At 39.7% G+C, this 25,000-nt stretch overlaps 1 protein-coding gene across 4 annotated transcripts in view; it reads right to left on the bottom strand.

The window, feature by feature from the left end:
* Positions 1-25,000, bottom strand: part of plxnb3 (plexin B3) — a 299,550-nt gene that overhangs the window by 4,553 nt on the left and 269,997 nt on the right. For all 4 annotated transcript variants that reach the window (XM_042299850.1, XM_042299847.1, XM_042299849.1 and 1 more), the window contains exons 28-34: positions 22,241-22,400; positions 21,465-21,568; positions 20,323-20,404; positions 11,387-11,553; positions 9,988-10,148; positions 3,550-3,697; positions 482-546 (exon numbers count right to left, since the gene is read on the bottom strand). In XM_042299850.1, coding sequence (XP_042155784.1) covers positions 482-546; positions 3,550-3,697; positions 9,988-10,148; positions 11,387-11,553; positions 20,323-20,404; positions 21,465-21,568; positions 22,241-22,400 — 887 coding nt within the window. The remainder of the gene's footprint in view (positions 1-481; positions 547-3,549; positions 3,698-9,987; positions 10,149-11,386; positions 11,554-20,322; positions 20,405-21,464; positions 21,569-22,240; positions 22,401-25,000) is intronic.

The raw sequence follows: 25,000 nt of genomic DNA, 5'->3' as shown, positions 1-25,000 counted from the left end.
CCAATAACCTAGCTCCAATAACCTAGCTCCAATAACCTAGCTCCAATAACCTAGCTCCAATAACCTAGCTCCAATAACCTAGCTCCAATAACCTAGCTCCAATAACCTAGCTCCAATAACCAGCTCCAATAACCAGCTCCAATAACCAGCTCCAATAACCAGCTCCAATAACCTAGCTCCAATAACCAGCTCCAATAACCTAGCTCCAATAACCTAGCTCCAATAACCAGCTCCAATAACCAGCTCCAACCTAGCTCCAATAACCTAGCTCCTAACCAGCTCCAATAACCTAGCTCCAATAACCAGCTCCAATAACCAGCTCCAATAACCTAGCTCCAATAACCTAGCTCCAATAACCAGCTCCAATAACCAGCTCCAATAACCAGCTCCAATAACCAGCTCCAATAGCTCCTGAGTAAGAATTATAATAATGCCTGAATGGAGAGTTTTTCTATTGATTAATTATGAATGTCTGTCTCACCTCTCAACCAGCTGCTTGTATCTGGGGATCTCTCTGGCGTAGAGCAACTTGTTCACTGGAGAGTCCTGTTGGCAGGAAATCAACATCACCACGTTAAGAGAGATTATGTTTGTCAAAAACAAAACGACCATCGTCATCATCATCGTCATACAAAACAAAGTCTCCTGTTCCTCGGCATTATCCACTCTGAACAGAAATGATGAGGACCTACGAGATCTCCTGTCCTGACCCCAATCAATGATTACTGTAATCATTATCAATGATTACTGATTCCCTCTAAATAACAAATTCATTCATTCTAATGAATGAATAAACAAATACAAGCGGATTGTGACTGACTTGCCTAGTTAAATAAAAAAATATTGGATCAGGATTGCTGGAAGCTGGCTTGATAAAAGGAATAGGCAGACTAAATTATTTATTTGTTGATAAGATTTTATCATTTGAGCAGATGGTTGATAAATATCGACTCCCAAAGCAGGACTTCTTCCACTTCCTTCAAGTAAGACATATTTTAAAGACCACCACCTTGATTGGCAACCCTGATGTTTTTTTTTTCCCCTCACAAAGGAAAATGTCCGTAAATGGTATTTATGATGCTTTCAGGTCCTTTTCTACCGTAGACAAACAGAGGGTGGAAACCAGTGTGGGAGAAAGAATTGTCTGTTACTATTGACGAGGAGATGTGTGAGGACATTTGGAGATGTGCAAAAACAATATCTCTATGTAATCGTCCTAGAGAATCCAGTTCAGAATAATACACAGATTGCATACATCCCCAAATCACAGACATGTTTTCATCTCCTCTTCCTCTTCCCCTCAGTGTCTTAAATGTCAGACTGATACAGGCAACCTAACACATTGTTTATGGTCCTGTACCAAAATACTAAGATACTGGTCTAGTGTTCTGCAAGAAATTGAACAAATCCTAGGGGGTCGACCTAGAATTGGAGCCATCTTCTTTACTGTTAGGTCTCCCTAGTAGACATGTTAGTTCTTTACTGTTAGGTCTCCCTAGTAGACATGTTAGTTCTTTACTGTTAGGTCTCCCTAGTAGACATGTTAGTTCTTTACTGTTAGGTCTCCCTAGTAGACATGTTAGTTCTGTGTGCAAGAGGAGTCTTTACAACATCCTAACCTTCGCAGCGAGGGGAAAAACCTCTTTTTAAAATGTAATTATTTAAAAAAAAAAATAACTAGGCAAGTCAGTTAAGAACAAATTATTATTTACAATGACGGTCTACCCCGACCAAACCCGGACGACGCTGGGGCAATTGTGCCCCACCACACGGGACAATCACGGCCGGATGTGATACAGCCTGGATTCAAACCAGGTACTGTCGTGACACCTCTTGCACTGAGATGCAATGCCCTAGGCCGCTGCGCTGCACCGGTGGATTAATGACAAGGTCCCTTCTATTAAGGGTTGGCATAAGATACTATTTGAATGGGTGCCATTGGAATATGCGACATGTACATTGCATTCTACAACAGATCAGTTCTACAAAGTGTGGGGACCTTATTTAAATGACCTAGAAACTGATTTATCAGCTATTCTGCTGCAAGGATTTACTTAGAATTGTCACACCCTGACCATAGAGAGCCCTCAGGGTTCTCTAAGGTGTTTTCGGTCAGGGCGTGACTAGGGGCGTTTCTAGGTGTTATGTTTCTATGTTGGTGTGTATATGGTTCCCAATTGGATGCAGCTGATAATCGTTACCTCTAATTGGGGATCATACTTAGTGTGTCCCTTTTTCCCCACCTGTGATGTGGGTTATTGTTTTGTATAGTGCCTATGTGCGTAGGCTACGTAAGGTTAATTATTTGTTGTTTTGGGAAGTTTAATAAATATGTGGAACTCTACTCACGCTGCTGCGCCTTGGGGCCCAGACACACACCAACATAGAAACACAACACCTAGAAAACCCAGAGGGCTCTCTATGGTCAGGGCGTGACTAGGGGGGTTTTCTAGGTGTTGTGTTTCTAAGTATGATCCCCATTTAGAGGTAACGATTACCAGCTGCCTCCAATTGGGGCCCAGACACACACACCAACATAGAAACACAACACCTAGAAAACCCAGAGGGCTCTCTATGGTCAGGGCGTGACTAGGGGGGTTTTCTAGGTGTTGTGTTTCTAAGTATGATCCCCATTTAGAGGTAACGATTACCAGCTGCCTCCAATTGGGGCCCAGACACACACACCAACATAGAAACACAACACCTAGAAAACCCAGAGGGCTCTCTATGGTCAGGGCGTGACTAGGGGGGCTTTCTAGGTGTTGTGTTTCTAAGTATGATCCCCATTTAGAGTTAACGATTACCAGCTGCCTCCAATTGGGACCCAGACACACACACCACCAACATAGAAACACAACACCTAGAAAACCCAGAGGGCTCTCTATGGTCAGGGCGTGACTAGGGGGGTTTTCTAGGTGTTGTGTTTCTAAGTATGATCCCCATTTAGAGGTAACGATTACCAGCTGCCTCCAATTGGGACCCAGACACACACACCACCAACATAGAAACACAACACCTAGAAAACCCAGAGGGCTCTCTATGGTCAGGGCGTGACTAGGGGGGTTTTCTAGGTGTTGTGTTTCTAAGTATGATCCCCATTTAGAGGTAACGATTACCAGCTGCCTCCAATTGGGGCCCAGACACACACACCAACATAGAAACACAACACCTAGAAAACCCAGAGGGCTCTCTATGGTCAGGGCGTGACTAGGGGGGTTTTCTAGGTGTTGTGTTTCTAAGTATGATCCCCATTTAGAGGTAACGATTACCAGCTGCCTCCAATTGGGACCCAGACACACACACCACCAACATAGAAACACAACACCTAGAAAACCCAGAGGGCTCTCTATGGTCAGGGCGTGACTAGAATGGTGGTTGTTTACTTGTCTCAGGATTACACTTTATGTTCCATGTGTTGGACCCAATTCCATTTTTAAACTTATTTTGTGTGTTTAATATCAGTCTTTTTTTGTTTTGTTTTCTTTGTTCTCTTAATATGGGAGAACATTTGTGAAATTTCTATAAAAATACTATAAAAAAATGACTGACCCGTCCGACTTTGTGTTCGGAGGTGGTACAGGAGTCGATGAACGTCTGCGCGATGACAGAGAGGACAGCGTCCACGCTATCGGTCACCTGGACATCAAACACAAACTGAGGGTTCTTCAGGATGTTGACCCAGAACCTCAGAGGCAGGCTGGAGGAAAGGGAGGGAGGAGAGGTGGTTATGCAGGGAAACGTCAGTCCTTTACGGAAGAAAATACAACGACAGTGTTCAAGAATATCACGTTGCTGATCACCGTCAGAAGACGGAATAATAACAACCAGCAGTTATTCAGGACGCAAGGTGATCAGTCAGTCTGCTCAGTCAGTCTGCTCAGTCAGTCTGCTCAGTCACTGATTGCAATGCAGTCGGTAATGTTACTTACCCTACATTGTTCATCTCATATGCATACGTTGATACTGTACTCTATATCATCGACTGCATCCTTATGTAATACATGTATCACTAGCCACTTTAACTATGCCACTTGGTTTACATACTTATCTCATATGTATATACTGTACTCGATATCACCTACTGTATCTTGCCTATGCTGCTCTGTACCATCACTCATTCATATATCCTTATGTACATATTCTTTATCCCCTTACACTGTGTATAAGACAGTAGTTTTTTGGAATTGTTAGTTAGATTACTTGTTGGTTATTACTGCATTGTCGGAACTAGAAGCACAAGCATTTCGCTACACTCGCATTAACATCTGCTAACCATGTGTATGTGACAAATAAAATTTGATTTGATTTGACTCTCTTCTAATTTTCAGTCAACTTTTATAACAGAAGACTTTCATTTGATTAAAGTTATATGTTCTGTTAGACAGCAGCTTACCAAAAGCTGCTTCTTTTAGAAATGTATTTACAGAGGCTTCTGAAAGTATTCACGCCCCTTGACATTTTTTATTTTTTTGTTGCCTTACAACCTGGAATTAAAATAGATTTATTGGGGGTTTCTATCATTTGATTTACACAACACGCTCACCACTTTGAAGATGCTAAATATTTTTTCTTGTGAAATAAACAAGAAATAAGACCAAAAAAACTGAAAACTTGAGAGTGTATAACCATTCACCCCCTCCAGTGCAGAACCATTCACCCCCTCCAGTGCAGAACTATTCAGTGCAGAACTATTCACCCCCTCCAGTGCAGAACTATTCACCCCCTCCAGTGCAGAACTATTCACCCCCCTCCAGTGCAGAACTATTCACCCCCCAAGGTCAATACTTTGTAGAGCCACCTTTTGCAGCAATTACAGCTGCAAGTCTCTTGGGGTATGTCTCTATAAGCTTGGCACATCTAGCCACTGGGATTTTTGCCCATTCTTCAAGGCAAAACAGCTCCAGCTCCTTCAAGTTGGATGGGTTCCACTGGTGTACAGCAATCTTTAAGACATACAACAGATTCTCAATTAGATTTACGTCTGGGCTTTGACTAGGCCATTCCAAGACATTTAAATGTTTCCCCTTAAACCACTGCTTTAGCAGTATGCTTAGGGTCATTGTCCTGCTGGAGGGCGAACTCCATCCCAGTCTCAAATCTCTGGAAGACTTAAACAGGTTTCCCTCAAGAATTTCCCTGTATTTAGCACCATCCATCATTCCTTCAATTCTGACCAGTTTCCCAGTTTCCCTGCCGATGAAAAACATCCCCACAGCATGATGCTGCCACCATCATGCTTCACTGTGGGGATGGTGTTCTCGGAGTGATGAGAGGTGTTGGGTTTGCGCCAGATACAGCTTTTTCCTTGATGGCCAAAAAGCTCAATTTTAGTCTCATCTGACCAGAGTACCTTCTTCCATGTGTTTGGGGAGTCTCCCACATGCCTTTTGGCGAACACCAAACGTGTTTAATTATTTTTTTCTTTAAGAAATTTCTTTTTTTCTGGCCACTCTTTCGTAAAGCCAAGCTCTGTGGAGTGTACGGCTTAAAGTGGTCCTATGGACAGATACTCCAATCTCCACTGTGGAGCTTTGCAGCTCCTTCAGGGTTATCTTTGGTATCTTTGTTGCCTCTCTGATTAAGGCCCACCTTGCCTGGTCAGTGAGTTTTGGTGAGCGGCCCTCTCTTGGCAGGTTTGTTGTGGTGCCATATTCTTTCATTTTTTAAATAATGGATTTAATGGTGATCCGTGAGATGTTCAACATTTCTAATATATTTTTTTTTATAACCCAACCCTGATCTGTACTTCTCCACAACTTTGTCCCTGACCTGTTTGGAGAGCTCCTTGGTCTTCATGGTGCCGCATTCTTGGTGGTGTTGCAGACTCTGGAGCCTTTCAGAACAGGTGTATATTTACTGAGATCATGTGACACTTAGATTGCACACAGGTGGACTTTATTTAACTAATTCTGTGACTTCTTAAGGTAATTGGTTGCACCAGATCTTATTTAGGGGCTTCATAGTAAAGGGGGTGAATACATATGTACGCACCATTTTCCGTTTTTAATTTTTTAGCATTCTTTTAAACAAAGTAATTTTTTAAAATTTCACTTCACCAATTTGGACTATTTTGTGTTTGTCCATTACATGAAATCCAATTAAATATCCATATAAATTACAGGTTGTAATGCAACAAAATAGGAAAAATGCCAAGGGGGATGAATACTTTTGCAAAGCACTGTAGACTTTACAGAAAGACAAACCAGGACCCAGTGACTGACTGGGCCCGTTGGACCTCCTAAAGAACAATAAGCATCAATCAGCCAATGGTTGCCTGACTGGGCCCGTTGGACCTCCTAAAGAACAATAAGCATCAATCAGTCAATGGTTGTCTGACTGGGCCCGTTGGACCTCCTAAAGAACAATAAGCATCAATCAGCCAATGGTTGTCTGACTGGGCCCGTTGGACCTCCGAAAGAACAATAAGCATCAATCAGTCAATGGTTGACTGACTGGGCCCGTTGGACCTCCGAAAGAACAATAAGCATCAATCAGTCAATGGTTGTCTGACTGGGCCCGTTGGACCTCCTAAAGAACAATAAGCATCAATCAGCCAATGGTTGCCTGACTGGGCCCGTTGGACCTCCTAAAGAACAATAAGCATCAATCAGTCAATGGTTGTCTGACTGGGCCCGTTGGACCTCCTAAAGAACAATAAGCATCAATCAGCCAATGGTTGTCTGACTGGGCCCGTTGGACCTCGAAAGAACAATAAGCATCAATCAGTCAATGGTTGACTGACTGGGCCCGTTGGACCTCCGAAAGAACAATAAGCATCAATCAGTCAATGGTTGTCTGACTGGGCCCGTTGGACCTCCGAAAGAACAATAAGCATCAATCAGTCAATGGTTGTCTGACTGGGCCCGTTGGACCTCCGAAAGAACAATAAGCATCAATCAGCCAATGGTTGTCTGACTGGGCCCGTTGGACCTCCTAAAGAACAATAAGCATCAATCAGTCAATGGTTGTCTGACTGGGCCCGTTGGACCTCCGAAAGAACAATAAGCATCAATCAGTCAATGGTTGACTGACTGGGCCCGTTGGACCTCCGAAAGAACAATAAGCATCAATCAGTCAATGGTTGTCTGACTGGGCCCGTTGGACCTCCGAAAGAACAATAAGCATCAATCAGTCAATGGTTGTCTGACTGGGCCCGTTGGACCTCCGAAAGAACAATAAGCATCAATCAGTCAATGGTTGTCTGACTGGGCCCGTTGGACCTCCTAAAGAACAATAAGCATCAATCAGTCAATGGTTGTCTGACTGGGCCCGTTGGACCTCCGAAAGAACAATAAGCATTAATCAGTCAATGGTTGTCTGACTGGGCCCGTTGGACCTCCGAAAGAACAATAAGCATCAATCAGTCAATGGTTGTCTGACTGGGCCCGTTGGACCTCCGAAAAAACAATAAGCATCAATCAGTCAATGGTTGTCTGACTGGGCCCGTTGGACCTCCTAAAGAACAATAAGCATCAATCAGCCAATGGTTGTCTGACTGGGCCCGTTGGACCTCCTAAAGAACAATAAGCATCAATCAGTCAATGGTTGTCTGACTGGGCCCGTTGGACCTCCGAAAGAACAATAAGCATCAATCAGTCAATGGTTGTCTGACTGGGCCCGTTGGACCTCCTAAAGAACAATAAGCATCAATCAGCCAATGGTTGTCTGACTGGGCCCGTTGGACCTCCTAAAGAACAATAAGCATCAATCAGTCAATGGTTGACTGACTGGGCCCGTTGGACCTCCTAAAGAACAATAAGCATCAATCAGTCAATGGTTGACTGACTGGGCCCGTTGGACCTCCTAAAGAACAATAAGCATCAATCAGTCAATGGTTGACTGACTGGGCCCGTTGGACCTCCTAAAGAACAATAAGCATCAATCAGTCAATGGTTGTCTGACTGGGCCCGTTGGACCTCCTAAAGAACAATAAGCATCAATCAGTCAATGGTTGACTGACTGGGCCCATTGGACCTCCTAAAGAACAATAAGCATCAATCAGTCAATGGTTGACTGACTGGGCCCGTTGGACCTCCTAAAGAACAATAAGCATCAATCAGTCAATGGTTGTCTGACTGGGCCCGTTGGACCTCCTAAAGAACAATAAGCATCAATCAGTCAATGGTTGCCTGACTGGGCCCGTTGGACCTCCTAAAGAACAATAAGCATCAATCAGTCAATGGTTGACTGACTGGGCCCGTTGGACCTCCTAAAGAACAATAAGCATCAATCAGTCAATGGTTGACTGACTGGGCCCGTTGGACCTCCTAAAGAACAATAAGCATCAATCAGTCAATGGTTGACTGACTGGGCCCATTGGACCTCCTAAAGAACAATAAGCATCAATCAGTCAATGGTTGACTGACTGGGCCCGTTGGACCTCCTAAAGAACAATAAGCATCAATCAGCCAATGGTTGTCTGATTGAGGCCCGTTGGACCTCCTAAAGAACAATAAGCATTAATCAGCCAATGGTTGACTGACTGGGCCCGTTGGACCTCCTAAAGAACAATAAGCATCAATCAGCCAATGGTTGACTGACTGGGCCCGTTGGACCTCCTAAAGAACAATAAGCATCAATCAGCCAATGGTTGTCTGACTGGGCCCGTTGAACCTCCGAAAGAACAATAAGCATCAATCAGCCAATGGTTGACTGACTGGGCCCGTTGGACCTCCTAAAGAACAATAAGCATCAATCAGCCAATGGTTGACTGACTGGGCCCGTTGGACCTCCTAAAGAACAATAAGCATCAATCAGTCAATGGTTGTCTGACTGGGCCCGTTGGACCTCCGAAAGAACAATAAGCATCAATCAGTCAATGGTTGACTGACTGGGCCCGTTGGACCTCCTAAAGAACAATAAGCATCAATCAGTCAATGGTTGACTGACTGGGCCCGTTGGACCTCCTAAAGAACAATAAGCATCAATCAGTCAATGGTTGACTGACTGGGCCCATTGGACCTCCTAAAGAACAATAAGCATCAATCAGTCAATGGTTGACTGACTGGGCCCGTTGGACCTCCTAAAGAACAATAAGCATCAATGGTTGTCTGACTGGGCCCGTTGGACCTCCTAAAGAACAATAAGCATCAATCAGTCAATGGTTGTCTGACTGGGCCCGTTGGACCTCCTAAAGAACAATAAGCATCAATCAGTCAATGGTTGACTGACTGGGCCCGTTGGACCTCCTAAAGAACAATAAGCATCAATCAGTCAATGGTTGAATGACTGGGCCCGTTGGACCTCCTAAAGAACAATAAGCATCAATCAGCCAATGGTTGACTGACTGGGCCCGTTGGACCTCCTAAAGAACAATAAGCATCAATCAGCCAATGGTTGACTGACTGGGCCCGTTGGACCTCCTAAAGAACAATAAGCATCAATCAGCCAATGGTTGTCTGACTGGGCCCGTTGGACCTCCTAAAGAACAATAAGCATCAATCAGCCAATGGTTGTCTGACTGGGCCCGTTGGACCTCCTAAAGAACAATAAGCATCAATCAGTCAATGGTTGTCTGACTGGGCCCGTTGGACCTCCTAAAGAACAATAAGCATCAATCAGTCAATGGTTGACTGACTGGGCCCGTTGGACCTCCTAAAGAACAATAAGCATCAATCAGCCAATGGTTGTCTGACTGGGCCCGTTGGACCTCCTAAAGAACAATAAGCATCAATCAGTCAATGGTTGTCTGACTGGGCCCGTTGGACCTCCTAAAGAACAATAAGCATCAATCAGTCAATGGTTGTCTGACTGGGCCCGTTGGACCTCCTAAAGAACAATAAGCATCAATCAGCCAATGGTTGACTGACTGGGCCCGTTGGACCTCCTAAAGAACAATAAGCATCAATCAGCCAATGGTTGACTGACTGGGCCCGTTGGACCTCCTAAAGAACAATAAGCATCAATCAGTCAATGGTTGTCTGACTGGGCCCGTTGGACCTCCTAAAGAACAATAAGCATCAATCAGCCAATGGTTGACTGACTGACCTGTTGGTCTTCCAGATGTGCACAGTCTCGGGGTCGTCGATGCCGTGTTTCTCCGCCATGTCATCCAGGAAGTCAAAGAAGAAACGCACAGCGATGGGAGGAGGGCGCTTGGTGTTGAGGATGGCTACGAACACATCGTCGACAAACTTCTGCAGCGTCCCCTGGAGGGGAGAGAGACACAGCAGCTGGGTATATAAACTTTACCAGCTACATATCTATATAGCATCTACATTCAAACAGTATGGGTAATACAGTATGTAACTGGTAGAGCCTTGGTCTGTTCCCTCTGTGTGTGTGTGTGTGTGTGTACCTACCTTCATAGATAGTCGTCGTGTCAGGTATATCTCTGGTATGGCCTTGGTCTGTTCCCTCTGTGTGTGTGTGTGTGTGTGTGTGTGTGTGTGTGTTTGTGTGTGTGTGTACCTACCTTCATAGATAGTAGTCGTGTCAGGTATATCTCTGGTATGGCCTTGGTCTGTTCCCTCTGTGTGTGTGTGTGTGTGTGTGTGTGTGTGTGTACCTACCTTCATAGATAGTAGTCGTGTCAGGTATATCTCTGGTATGGCCTTGGTCTGTTCCCTCTGTGTGTGTGTGTGTGTGTGTGTACCTACCTTCATAGATAGTAGTCGTGTCAGGTATATCTCTGGTATGGCCTTGGTCTGTTCCCTCTGTGTGTGTGTGTGTGTGTGTGTGTGTGTGTGTGTGTGTGTGTGTGTGTGTGTGTGTGTACCTACCTTCATAGATAGTAGTCGTGTCAGGTATATCTCTGGTATGGCCTTGGTCTGTTCCCTCTGTGTGTGTGTGTGTGTGTGTGTGTGTGTGTGTGTGTGTGTGTGTGTACCTACCTTCATAGATAGTAGTCGTGTCAGGTATATCTCTGGTATGGCCTTGGCCCTCTCCCTCTGTGTGTGTGTGTGTGTGTGTGTACCTACCTTCATAGATAGTAGTCGTGTCAGGTATATCTCTGGTATGGCCTTGGCCCTCTCCCTCTGTGTGTGTGTGTGTGTGTGTGTGTGTGTACCTACCTTCATAGATAGTAGTCGTGTCAGGTATATCTCTGGTATGGCCTTGGCCCTCTCCCTCTGTGTGTGTGTGTGTGTGTGTGTACCTACCTTCATAGATAGTAGTCGTGTCAGGTATATCTCTGGTATGGCCTTGGCCCTCTCCCTCTGTGTGTGTGTGTGTGTGTGTGTGTGTGTGTGTACCTACCTTCATAGATAGTAGTCGTGTCAGGTATATCTCTGGTATGGCCTTGGCCCTCTCCCTGTGTGTGTGTGTGTGTGTGTGTGTACCTACCTTCATAGATAGTAGTCGTGTCAGGTATATCTCTGGTATGGCCTTGGCCCTCTCCCTCTGTGTGTGTGTGTGTGTGTGTGTGTGTGTGTGTGTGTGTACCTACCTTCATAGATAGTAGTCGTGTCAGGTATATCTCTGGTATGGCCTTGGCCCTCTCCCTCTCTCTCATGCTGCTCTTCCTGTGTTTAGGGATCTCTGGTTCCTCATTGGACTTCACCAGGTGCCACAGCCTCAGCCCCTCCTCCCCCTCCCCCTCCAACATGGGTGTCTCTACGGAGCGCACAGAGGGACACACTTCCAGGTCACACTTAAATTGAAATGGCACTGTATTCCCTAAAACTAGTGTCCTTACCAAGGGGAATAGGGTGCCATTTTGGACAGGGGGAAACATATCCTTTATACTATAGTAGTACATCTCTTTGATAAACGTATAGGGTGCCATTTTGGACAGGGGGAAACATATCCTTTATACTATAGTAGTACATCTCTTTGATAAACGTATAGGGTGCCATTTTGGAAACAGTTCTTACATAGTATTAAACAGGCTATATAGTATAACAGGCTATATAGTATAACAGGCTATATAGTATTAAACAGGCGATATAGTATAACAGGCTATATAGTATTATAACAGGCTATATAGTATTATAACAGGCTATATAGTATTATAACAGGCTATATAGTATTATAACAGGCTATATAGTATTATAACAGGCTATATAGTATTATAACAGGCTATATAGTATTATAACAGGCTATATAGTATTATAACAGGCTATATAGTATTATAACAGGCTATATAGTATTAAACAGGCGATATAGTATAACAGGCTATATAGTATTATAACAGGCTATATAGTAGTATAACAGGCTATATAGTATTATAACAGGCTATATAGTATTAAACAGGCTATATAGTATAACAGGCTATATAGTATAACAGGCTATATAGTATTAAACAGGCGATATAGTATAACAGGCTATATAGTATTATAACAGGCTATATAGTATTATAACAGGCTATATAGTATTATAACAGGCTATATAGTATTAAACAGGCTATATAGTATTAAACAGGCTATATAGTATTAAACAGGCTATATAGTATTAAACAGGCTATATAGTATAACAGGCTATATAGTATTATAACAGGCTATATAGTATTATAACAGGCTATATAGTATTAAACAGGCTATATAGTATTAAACAGGCTATATAGTATAACAGGCTATATAGTATTAAACAGGCTATATAGTATAACAGGCTATATAGTATAACAGGCTATATAGTATAACAGGCTATACAGTATAACAGGCTATATAGTATTAAACAGGCTATATAGTATTAAACAGGCTATATAGTATAACATGCTATATAGTATTATAACAGGCTATATAGTATTAAACAGGCTATATAGTATTAAACAGGCTATATAGTATTAAACAGGCTATATAGTATTAAACAGCCTATATAGTATTCAACAGGCAATATAGTAGTATTAAACAGGCTATATAGTATTAAAGAGGCTATATAGTATTAAACAGGCTATATAGTAGTATAACAGGCTATATAGTATTAAACAGCCTATATAGTATTAAACAGGCTATATAGTATTAAACAGGCTATATAGTATTAAACAGGCTATATAGTATTAAACAGCCTATATAGTATTCAACAGGCTATATAGTATTAAACAGGCTATATAGTATTAAACAGGCTATATAGTATTAAACAGCCTATATAGTATTAAACAGGCTATATAGTATTAAACAGGCTATATAGTATTAAACAGCCTATATAGTATTCAACAGGCTATATAGTATTAAACAGGCTATATAGTATTAAACAGGCTATATAGTATTAAACAGGCTATATAGTATTAAACAGCCTATATAGTATTAAACAGGCTATATAGTATTATAACAGGCTATATAGTATTAAACAGGCTATATAGTATTAAACAGGCTATATAGTATTAAACAGGCTATATAGTATTAAACAGCCTATATAGTATTAAACAGGCTATATAGTATTAAACAGGCTATATAGTATTAAACAGGCTATATAGTATTAAACAGCCTATATAGTATTAAACAGGCTATATAGTATTATAACAGGCTATATTGTAGTATAACAGGCTATATAGTATTAAACAGGCTATATAGTATTAAACAGGCTATATAGTATTAAACAGCCTATATAGTATTAAACAGGCTATATAGTATTAAACAGGCTATATAGTATTAAACAGGCTATATAGTATTAAACAGGCTATATAGTATTAAACAGGCTATATAGTATTAAACAGCCTATATAGTATTAAACAGGCTATATAGTATTATAACAGGCTACATTGTAGTATAACAGGCTATATTGTAGTATAACAGGCTATATAGTATAACAGGCTATATAGTATTAAACATGCAATATAGTATTAAACAGGCTATATAGTATTAAACAGCCTATATAGTATTAAACAGGCTATATAGTATTATAACAGGCTATATTGTAGTATAACAGGCTATATAGTATTAAACAGGCTATATAGTATTAAACAGGCTATATAGTATTAAACAGGCTATATAGTATAACAGGCTATATTGTATAACAGGCTATATTGTATAACAGGCTATATAGTATTATAACAGGCTATATAGTATTAAACAGGCTATATAGTATTAAACAGGCTATATAGTATTAAACAGCCTATATAGTATTCAACAGGCAATATAGTAGTATTAAACAGGCTATATAGTATTAAAGAGGCTATATAGTATTAAACAGGCTATATAGTAGTATAACAGGCTATATAGTAGTATAACAGGCTATATAGTATTAAACAGCCTATATAGTATTCAACAGGCTACAGTGTATTAAACAGCCTATATAGTATTAAACAGGCTATATAGTATTAAACAGGCTATATAGTATTAAACAGGCTATATAGTATTAAACAGGCTATATAGTATTAAACAGCCTATATAGTATTAAACAGGCTATATAGTATTATAACAGGCTATATTGTAGTATAACAGGCTATATAGTATTAAACAGGCTATATAGTATTAAACAGGCTATATAGTATTAAACAGCCTATATAGTATTAAACAGGCTATATAGTATTAAACAGGCTATATAGTATTAAACAGGCTATATAGTATTAAACAGGCTATATAGTATTAAACAGGCTATATAGTATTAAACAGCCTATATAGTATTAAACAGGCTATATAGTATTATAACAGGCTACATTGTAGTATAACAGGCTATATTGTAGTATAACAGGCTATATAGTATAACAGGCTATATAGTATTAAACATGCAATATAGTATTAAACAGGCTATATAGTATTAAACAGCCTATATAGTATTAAACAGGCTATATAGTATTATAACAGGCTATATTGTAGTATAACAGGCTATATAGTATTAAACAGGCTATATAGTATTAAACAGGCTATATAGTATTAAACAGGCTATATAGTATAACAGGCTATATTGTATAACAGGCTATATTGTATAACAGGCTATATAGTATTATAACAGGCTATATAGTATTAAACAGGCTATATAGTATTAAACAGGCTATATAGTATTAAACAGCCTATATAGTATTCAACAGGCAATATAGTAGTATTAAACAGGCTATATAGTATTAAAGAGGCTATATAGTATTAAACAGGCTATATAGTAGTATAACAGGCTATATAGTAGTATAACAGGCTATATAGTATTAAACAGCCTATATAGTATTCAACAGGCTACAGTGTATTAAACAGCCTATATAGTATTAAACAGGCTATATAGTATTAAACAGGCTATATAGTATTAAACAGGCTATATAGTATTAAACAGGCTATATAGTATTAAACAGGCTATATCGTATTATAACAGGCTATATTGTAGTATAACATGCTATATTGTAGTATAACAGGCTATATAGTATTAAACAGGCTATATAGTATTAAACAGCCTATATAGTATTAAACAGGCTATATAGTATTATAACATGCTATATTGTAGTATAACAGGCTATATAGTATTAAACAGGCTATATAGTATTAAACAGCCTATATAGTATTAAACAGGCTATATAGTATTATAACAGGCTAAATTGTAGTATAACAGGCTATATAGTATTAAACAGGCTATATAGTATTAAACAGGCTATATAGTATTAAAGAGGCTATATAGTATTAAACAGGCTATATAGTATTAAACAGGCTATATAGTATTAAAGAGGCTATATAGTATAACAGGCTATATAGTATTAAACGGGTTCTACAGTATAACAGGTTCTATAGTAGTATAACAGGTTCTACAGTAGTATAACAGGCTATATAGTATTAAAGAGGCTATATAGTATTAAACAGGCTATATAGTATAACAGGCTATATAGTATTAAACGGGTTCTATAGTATAACAGGTTCTATAGTAGTATAACAGGTTCTATAGTATAACAGGTTCTATAGTATAACAGGTTCTATAGTAGTATAACAGGTTCTATAGTATAACAGGTTCTATAGTATAACAGGTTCTATAGTATAACAGGTTCTATAGTAGTATAACAGGTTCTATAGTATAACAGGTTCTATAGTATAACAGGTTCTATAGTAGTATAACAGGTTCTATAGTAGTATAACAGGTTCTATAGTAGTATAACAGGTTCTATAGTAGTATAACAGGTTCTATAGTATAACAGGTTCTATAGTATAACAGGTTCTATAGTATAACAGGTTCTATAGTATAACAGGTTCTATAGTAGTATAACAGGTTCTATAGTATAACAGGTTCTATAGTATAACAGGTTCTATAGTATAACAGGTTATATAGTATAACAGGTTATATAGTATAACAGGTTCTATAGTATAACAGGTTCTATAGTATAACAGGTTCTATAGTAGTATAACAGGTTCTATAGTATAACAGGTTCTATAGTATAACAGGTTCTATAGTAGTATAACAGGTTCTATAGTAGTATAACAGGTTCTATAGTATAACAGGTTCTATAGTATAACAGGTTCTATAGTATAACAGGTTCTATAGTAGTATAACAGGTTCTATAGTATAACAGGTTCTATAGTATAACAGGTTCTATAGTAGTATAACAGGTTCTATAGTATAACAGGTTCTATAGTATAACAGGTTCTATAGTATAACAGGTTCTATAGTATAACAGGTTATATAGTATAACAGGTTATATAGTATAACAGGTTCTATAGTATAACAGGTTCTATAGTATAACAGGTTCTATAGTATAACAGGTTCTATAGTAGTATAACAGGTTATATAGTAGTATAACAGGTTCTATAGTATAACATGTTATATAGTAGTATAACAGGTTCTATAGTAGTATAACAGGTTCTATAGTAGTATAACAGGTTCTATAGTAGTATAACAGGTTCTATAGTATAACAGGTTCTATAGTATAACAGGTTCTATAGTATAACAGGTTCTATAGTATAACAGGTTCTATAGTATAACAGGTTCTACAGTAGTATAACAGGTTCTATAGTATAACAGGTTCTATAGTATAACAGGTTCTATAGTATAACAGGTTCTATAGTATAACAGGTTCTACAGTAGTATAACAGGTTCTACAGTAGTATAACAGGTTCTATAGTAGTATAACAGGTTCTATAGTATAACAGGTTCTATAGTATAACAGGTTCTATAGTAGTATACCAGGTTCTATAGTATAACAGGTTCTATAGTATAACAGGTTCTATAGTATAACAGGTTCTATAGTATAACAGGTTCTATAGTAGTATAACAGGTTCTATAGTATAACAGGTTCTATAGTATAACAGGTTCTATAGTATAACAGGTTCTATAGTAGTATAACAGGTTCTATATTATAACAGGTTCTATAGTATAACAGGTTCTATAGTATAACAGGTTCTATAGTATAACAGGTTCTATAGTATAACAGGCTCTACAGTATAACAGGTTCTACAGTATAACAGGTTCTACAGTATAACAGGTTCTACAGTATAACAGGTTCTATAGTAGTATAACAGGTTCTATAGTAGTATAACAGGTTCTATAGTAGTATAACAGGTTCTATAGTATAACAGGTTCTATAGTATAACAGGTTCTATAGTATAACAGGTTCTATAGTATAACAGGTTCTATAGTATAACAGGTTCTACAGTATAACATGTTCTACAGTATAACAGGTTCTATAGTAGTATAACAGGTTCTATAGTATAACAGGTTCTATAGTATAACAGGTTCTATAGTAGTATAACAGGTTCTATAGTAGTATACCAGGTTCTATAGTATAACAGTTTCTATAGTATAACAGGTTCTATAGTATAACAGGTTCTATAGTATAACAGGTTCTATAGTAGTATAACAGGTTCTATAGTATAACAGGTTCTACAGTAGTATAACAGGTTCTATAGTATAACAGGTTCTATAGTATAACAGGTTCTATAGTAGTATAACAGGTTCTATAGTAGTATACCAGGTTCTATAGTATAACAGTTTCTATAGTATAACAGGTTCTATAGTATAACAGGTTCTATAGTATAACAGGTTCTATAGTAGTATAACAGGTTCTATAGTATAACAGGTTCTACAGTAGTATAACAGGTTCTATAGTATAACAGGTTCTATAGTATAACAGGTTCTATAGTAGTATAACAGGTTCTATAGTATAACAGGTTCTATAGTATAACAGGTTCTACAGTAGTATAACAGGTTCTATAGTATAACAGGTTCTATAGTATAACAGGTTATATAGTATAACAGGTTCTACAGTATAACAGGTTCTATAGTATAACAGGTTCTATAGTATAACAGGTTCTATAGTATAACAGGTTCTATAGTATAACAGGTTCTATAGTAGTATAACAGGTTCTATAGTAGTATAACAGGTTCTATAGTATAACAGGTTCTATAGTATAACAGGTTCTATAGTAGTATAACAGGTTCTATAGTATAACAGGTTCTATAGTATAACAGGTTCTATAGTATAACAGGTTCTATAGTATAACAGGTTCTATAGTAGTATAACAGGTTCTATAGTATAACAGGTTCTATAGTAGTATAACAGGTTCTATAGTATAACAGGTTCTATAGTATAACAGGTTCTATAGTAGTATAACAGGCTCTACAGTATAACAGGTTCTACAGTATAACAGGTTCTACAGTATAACATGTTCTATAGTAGTATAACAGGTTCTATAGTAGTATAACAGGTTCTATAGTAGTATAACAGGTTCTATAGTATAACAGGTTCTATAGTAGTATAACAGGTTATATAGTAGTATAACAGGTTCTATAGTATAACATGTTATATAGTAGTATAACAGGTTCTATAGTAGTATAACAGGTTCTATAGTAGTATAACAGGTTCTATAGTAGTATAACAGGTTCTATAGTAGTATAACAGGTTCTATAGTATAACAGGTTCTATAGTATAACAGGTTCTATAGTATAACAGGTTCTATAGTAGTATAACAGGTTCTATAGTAGTATACCAGGTTCTATAGTATAACAGTTTCTATAGTATAACAGGTTCTATAGTATAACAGGTTCTATAGTATAACAGGTTCTATAGTAGTATAACAGGTTCTATAGTATAACAGGTTCTACAGTAGTATAACAGGTTCTATAGTATAACAGGTTCTATAGTAGTATAACAGGTTCTATAGTAGTATAACAGGTTCTATAGTATAACAGGTTCTATAGTAGTATAACAGGTTCTATAGTAGTATAACAGGTTCTATAGTAGTATAACAGGTTCTATAGTATAACAGGTTCTATAGTATAACAGGTTCTACAGTAGTATAACAGGTTCTATAGTATAACAGGTTCTATAGTATAACAGGTTATATAGTATAACAGGTTCTATAGTATAACAGGTTCTATAGTATAACAGGTTCTATAGTATAACAGGTTCTATAGTAGTATAACAGGTTCTATAGTATAACAGGTTCTATAGTATAACAGGTTATATAGTATAACAGGTTCTACAGTAGTATAACAGGTTCTATAGTATAACAGGTTCTATAGTATAACAGGTTATATAGTATAACAGGTTCTACAGTATAACAGGTTCTATAGTATAACAGGTTCTATAGTATAACAGGTTCTATAGTATAACAGGTTCTATAGTAGTATAACAGGTTCTATAGTATAACATGTTCTATAGTATAACATGTTCTATAGTATAACAGGTTCTATAGTATAACAGGTTCTATAGTATAACAGGTTCTATAGTATAACAGGTTCTATAGTATAACAGGTTCTATAGTATAACAGGTTCTATAGTAGTATAACAGGTTCTATAGTAGTATAACAGGTTCTATAGTAGTATAACAGGTTCTATAGTATAACAGGTTCTATAGTATAACAGGTTCTACAGTAGTATAACAGGTTCTATAGTATAACAGGTTCTATAGTATAACAGGTTCTATAGTATAACAGGTTCTATAGTATAACCGGTTCTATAGTATAACAGGTTCTATAGTATAACAGGTTCTATAGTATAACAGGTTCTATAGTATAACAGGTTCTATAGTAGTATAACAGGTTCTATAGTATAACAGGTTCTATAGTATAACAGGTTCTATAGTAGTATAACAGGTTCTATAGTATAACAGGTTCTATAGTATAACAGGTTCTATATTTTAACAGGTTCTATAGTAGTATAACAGGTTCTATAGTAGTATAACAGGTTCTATAGTAGTATAACAGGTTCTATAGTAGTATAACAGGTTCTATAGTAGTATAACAGGTTCTATAGTAGTATAACAGGTTCTATAGTAGTATAACAGGTTCTATAGTAGTATAACAGGTTCTATAGTAGTATAACAGGTTCTATAGTAGTATAACAGGTTCTATAGTATAACAGGTTCTATAGTAGTATAACAGGTTCTATAGTATAACAGGTTCTATAGTAGTATAACAGGTTCTATAGTAGTATAACAGGTTCTATAGTATAACAGGTTCTATAGTAGTATAACAGGTTCTATAGTAGTATAACAGGTTCTATAGTAGTATAAAAGGTTCTAGTATAACAGTGTTTACTCTCTCCAGTCTGGTAGACCTGGTGAATCCCCACGACAGCAGCTGATCTGGGGATCAGAGCCACTGTAGCTCCGTCTGGCACCTGAGGAGAGAAAACACCAAAACCTATCAACATCCAAGCCGTGTTCAGTGGGGAACACAGCACAAGGGTTAGTGTTTCTGATTGGATAAGACAGGCTCTCCACCTTCCAGTTGTTTCCTGTTTACTGAACAAAAATTCTGCACTCCTACTGAACACCACTCTGCACTCCTACTGAACACCACTCTGCACTCCTACTGAACACCACTCTGCACTCCTACTGAACACCACTCTGCACTCCTACTGAACACCACTCTGCACTCCTCCTGAACACCACTCTGCACTCCTACTGAACACCACTCTGCACTCCTCCTGAACACCACTCTGCACTCCTCCTGAACACCACTCTGCACTCCTCCTGAACACCACTCTGCACTCCTACTGAACACCACTCTGCACTCCTACTGAACACCACTCTGCACTCCTACTGAACACCACTCTGCACTCCTCCTGAACACCACTCTGCACTCCTCCTGAACACCACTCTGCACTCCTCCTGAACACCACTCTGCACTCCTCCTGAACACCACTCTGCACTCCTCCTGAACACCACTCTGCACTCCTCCTGAACACCACTCTGCACTCCTCCTGAACACCACTCTGCACTCCTCCTGAACACCACTCTGCACTCCTCCTGAACACCACTCTGCACTCCTCCTGAACACCATTCTGAACACCACTCTGCACTCCTACTGAACAAGACTCTGCACTCCTACTGAACAAGACTGTGGTGGTTGTATAGTGGTCTCTGTGTGTATTGGTGGTTGTATAGTGGTCTCTGTGTGTAGTGGTGGTTGTATAGTGGTCTCTGTGTGTAGTGGTGGTTGTATAATGGTCTCTGTGTGTAGTGGTGGTTGTATAGTGGTCTCTGTGTGTAGTGGTGGTTGTATAGTGGTCTCTGTGTGTAGTGGTGGTTGTATAGTGGTCTCTGTGTGTAGTGGTGGTTGTATAATGGTCTCTGTGTGTAGTGGTGGTTGTATAGTGGTCTCTGTGTGTAGTGGTGGTTGTATAGTGGTCTCTGTGTGTGTGTGTGTGTGTGTGTGTGTGTGTGTGTGTGTGGTACCTTGTAGTGCTGCAGAGTGTTGAGTTTCTTCCAGCGCCCCTGGACGATCGCTGTGACGTCATCGTCTGACAGTGTCAGGTGACCCGCCTGTCCCGATCGCCATTCTGACGAGACAAATCATATATGTTGTCTGAATGCTGCAAGACTGGGTTGAACCCGGGTTGTCTGAATGCTGCAAGACTGGGTTGAACCCAGGTTGTCTGAATGCTGCAAGACTGGGTTGAACCCGGGTTGTCTGAATGCTACGAGACTGGGTTGAACCCAGGTTGTCTGAATGCTACAAGACTGGGTTGAACCCGGGTTGTCTGAATGCTGCAAGACTGGGTTGAACCCAGGTTGTCTGAATGCTGCAAGACTGGGTTGAAACCCGGGTTGTCTGAATGCTGCATGACCGGGTTGAACCCAGGTTGTCTGAATGCTACAAGACTGGGTTGAACCCGTGTTGTCTGAATGCTACAAGACTGAGTTAGCTAACACATGTCAGGTCTCAGGTAAATTTGTTCATTACCCGAGTGTGGTTCCAAATAAATATCTGTTTGCACTTTGGGCTGCAAAGCGTTGAATGAAAGGTGCTTTACCAACTAAATGGGTTCATTATTCCTTACATTGGTTCTGGAAACCACTGCACTGGTCTATTCCTTACCCAGGCCTCTATTCCTTACCCAGGCCTCTATTCCTTACCCAGGCCTCTATTCCTTACCCAGGCCTCTATTCCTTACCCAGGCCTCTATTCCTTACCCAGGCCTCTATTCCTTACCCAGGCCTCTATTCCTTACCCAGGTCTAGTGAGTCTGCAGCAGGTCTCTGTGAGAAGGGAGCTCCTTTATAGATCTGGTCTAGGATTTTGTCTTTGACCTGTGTGATGGTGTCAGTGTCCAACACCTTGACCGGACACGGCTGCACCTCCACACCACTCTTCACCATCACCGTCAGAGTCTGACCAAGGGAGAGAGGAGGGGGGACGATGTCAATACACAAACCAAGGAAACTAAGGTAGAAACTAAGGCTAACTAACTAAACTAAGGTAGAAACTAAGGCTAACTAACTAAACTAAGGTAGAAACTAAGGCTAACTAACTAAACTAAGGTAGAAACTAAGGCTAACTAACTAAACTAAGGTAGAAACTAAGGCTAACTAACTAAACTAAGGTAGAAACTAAGGCTAACTAACTAAACTAAGGTAGAAACTAAGGCTAACTAACTAAACTAAGGTAGAAACTAAGGCTAACTAACTAAACTAAGGTAGAAACTAAGGCTAACTAACTAAACTAAGGTAGAAACTAAGGCTAACTAACTAAACTAAGGTAGAAACTAAGGCTAACTAACTAAACTAAGGTAGAAACTAAGGCTAACTAACTAAACTAAGGTAGAAACTAAGGCTAACTAACTAAACTAAGGTAGAAACTAAGGCTAACTAACTAAACTAAGGTAGAAACTAAGGCTAACTAACTAAACTAAGGTAGAAACTAAGGCTAACTAACTAAACTAAGGTTTAGGTAGGCTCAGACACTAAGATATCATACAGCAGGGTAGTAAAGAGTTGGAAGAGGAGAGAGAGAGAGAGAGAGCAGAGAGAGAGAGAGAGAGAGAGAGAGAGAGAGAGAGAGAGAGAGAGAGAGAGAGACAGAGAGAGAGAGAGAGAGAGAGAGAGAGAGAGAGAGAGAGAGAGAGAGAGAGAGCAGAGAGATACAGAGAGAGAGAGAGAGAGAGAGAGAGAGAGAGCAGAGAGAGAGAGAGAGAGAGAGAGAGAGAGAGCAGAGAGAGAGAGAGAGAGCAGAGAGAGAGAGAGAGAGCAGAGAGAGAGAGAGAGAGAGCAGAGAGATACAGAGAGAGAGAGAGAGACAGAGAGAGAGCAGAGAGAGAGAGAGAGAGCAGAGAGAGAGAGAGAGAGAGAGGGAGCAGAGAGATACAGAGAGAGAGAGAGAGAGAGAGGGAGCAGAGAGATACAGAGAGAGAGAGAGAGAGAGAGAGAGAGAGCAGAGAGATACAGAGAGAGAGAGAGAGAGAGAGAGAGAGCAGAGAGAGAGAGGAGAGAGAGAGAGAGAGAGAGAGAGAGAGAGAGCAGAGCAGAGAGAGAGAGAGCAGAGAGAGAGAGAGAGAGAGCAGAGAGAGAGAGAGAGAGAGAGAGAGAGAGAGATACAGAGAGAGAGAGAGGAAGAGTAGAGAGAGAGAGAGAGAGAGAGAGAGAGAGAGAGAGAGCAGAGAGAGAGAGAGAGGAAGAGAGAGAGAGAGAGAGAGAGAGAGAGAGAGAGAGAGAGAGCAGAGAGAGAGAGAGAGAGAGAGAGCAGAGAGAGAGAGAGGAAGAGTAGAGAGAGAGAGAGAGAGAGATACAGAGAGAGAGAGATACAGAGAGAGAGAGAGAGAGAGAGAGAGAGAGAGAGAGAGATACAGAGAGAGAGAGAGAGAGATACAGAGAGAGAGAGAGAGAGAGAGAGAGAGATACAGAGAGAGAGAGATATACAGAGAGAGAGAGAGAGAGAGAGAGAGAGAGAGATACAGAGAGAGAGAGAGAGATACAGAGAGAGAGAGAGAGAGAGATACAGAGAGAGAGAGAGAGAGAGAGAGCAGAGAGAGAGAGAGAGAGAGAGATACAGAGAGAGAGAGAGAGATACAGAGAGAGAGAGAGAGATACAGAGAGAGAGAGAGAGATACAGAGAGAGAGAGAGAGAGAAGTAATGAATGAAGACATAATTAATGAAGACAGCTTCTCCATCCTGGAGGGGGAAATCAATAATTTCCAGGCCCAGGGACATGTACTAGTCTGTGGTGACCTAAATGCCAGAACCGGACAAGAACCTGACACCCTCAGCACACAGGGGGACAAACACCTGCCTGGAGGTGACAGCATTCCCTCCCCCATATGCCCCCCTAGGCACAACTATGACAACATAACCAACAAAAACGGGTCACAACTCCTGCAGCTCTGTCGCACGCTAGGTATGTACATAGTCAACGGTAGGCTTCGAGGGGACTCCTATGGTAGGTACACCTATAGCTCATCTCTTGGCAGTAGTACTGTAGACTACTTTATCACTGACCTCAACCCAGAGTCTCTCAGAGCGTTCACAGTCAGCCCACTGACACCCCTATCAGACCACAGCAAAATCACAGTCTACTTAAACAGAGCAATACTCAATCATGAGGCATCAAAGCCAAAGGAACTGAGTAACATTAAGAAATGCTATAGATGGAAGGAATGCAGTTTGGAAACCTACAAAAAACAATTAGGCAACAACAAATTCAATCCCTCTTAGACAATTTCCTGGGTAAAACGTTCCACTGTAATAGTGAAGGTGTAAACTTGGCAGTAGAAAATCTTAACAGTATATTTGACCTCTCAGCTTCCCTATCAAATCTAAAAATCTCAAATAGAAAACCGAAGAAAATTAACAATAATGACAAATGGTTTGATGAAGAATGCAAAAATCTAAGAAAGAAATTGAGAAACCTGTCCAACCAAAAACATAGAGACCCGGAAAACCTGAGTCTACGCTTCACTATGGTGAATCACTAAAACAATACAGAAATACACTACGG

Source organism: Oncorhynchus tshawytscha, linkage group LG16 (assembly GCF_018296145.1).
Source record: "Oncorhynchus tshawytscha isolate Ot180627B linkage group LG16, Otsh_v2.0, whole genome shotgun sequence".
Classification (NCBI taxonomy): domain Eukaryota; kingdom Metazoa; phylum Chordata; class Actinopteri; order Salmoniformes; family Salmonidae; genus Oncorhynchus; species Oncorhynchus tshawytscha.
Note: the sequence above shows the minus strand (reverse complement) of the source record. Positions and strands in the feature narration are given on the sequence as shown.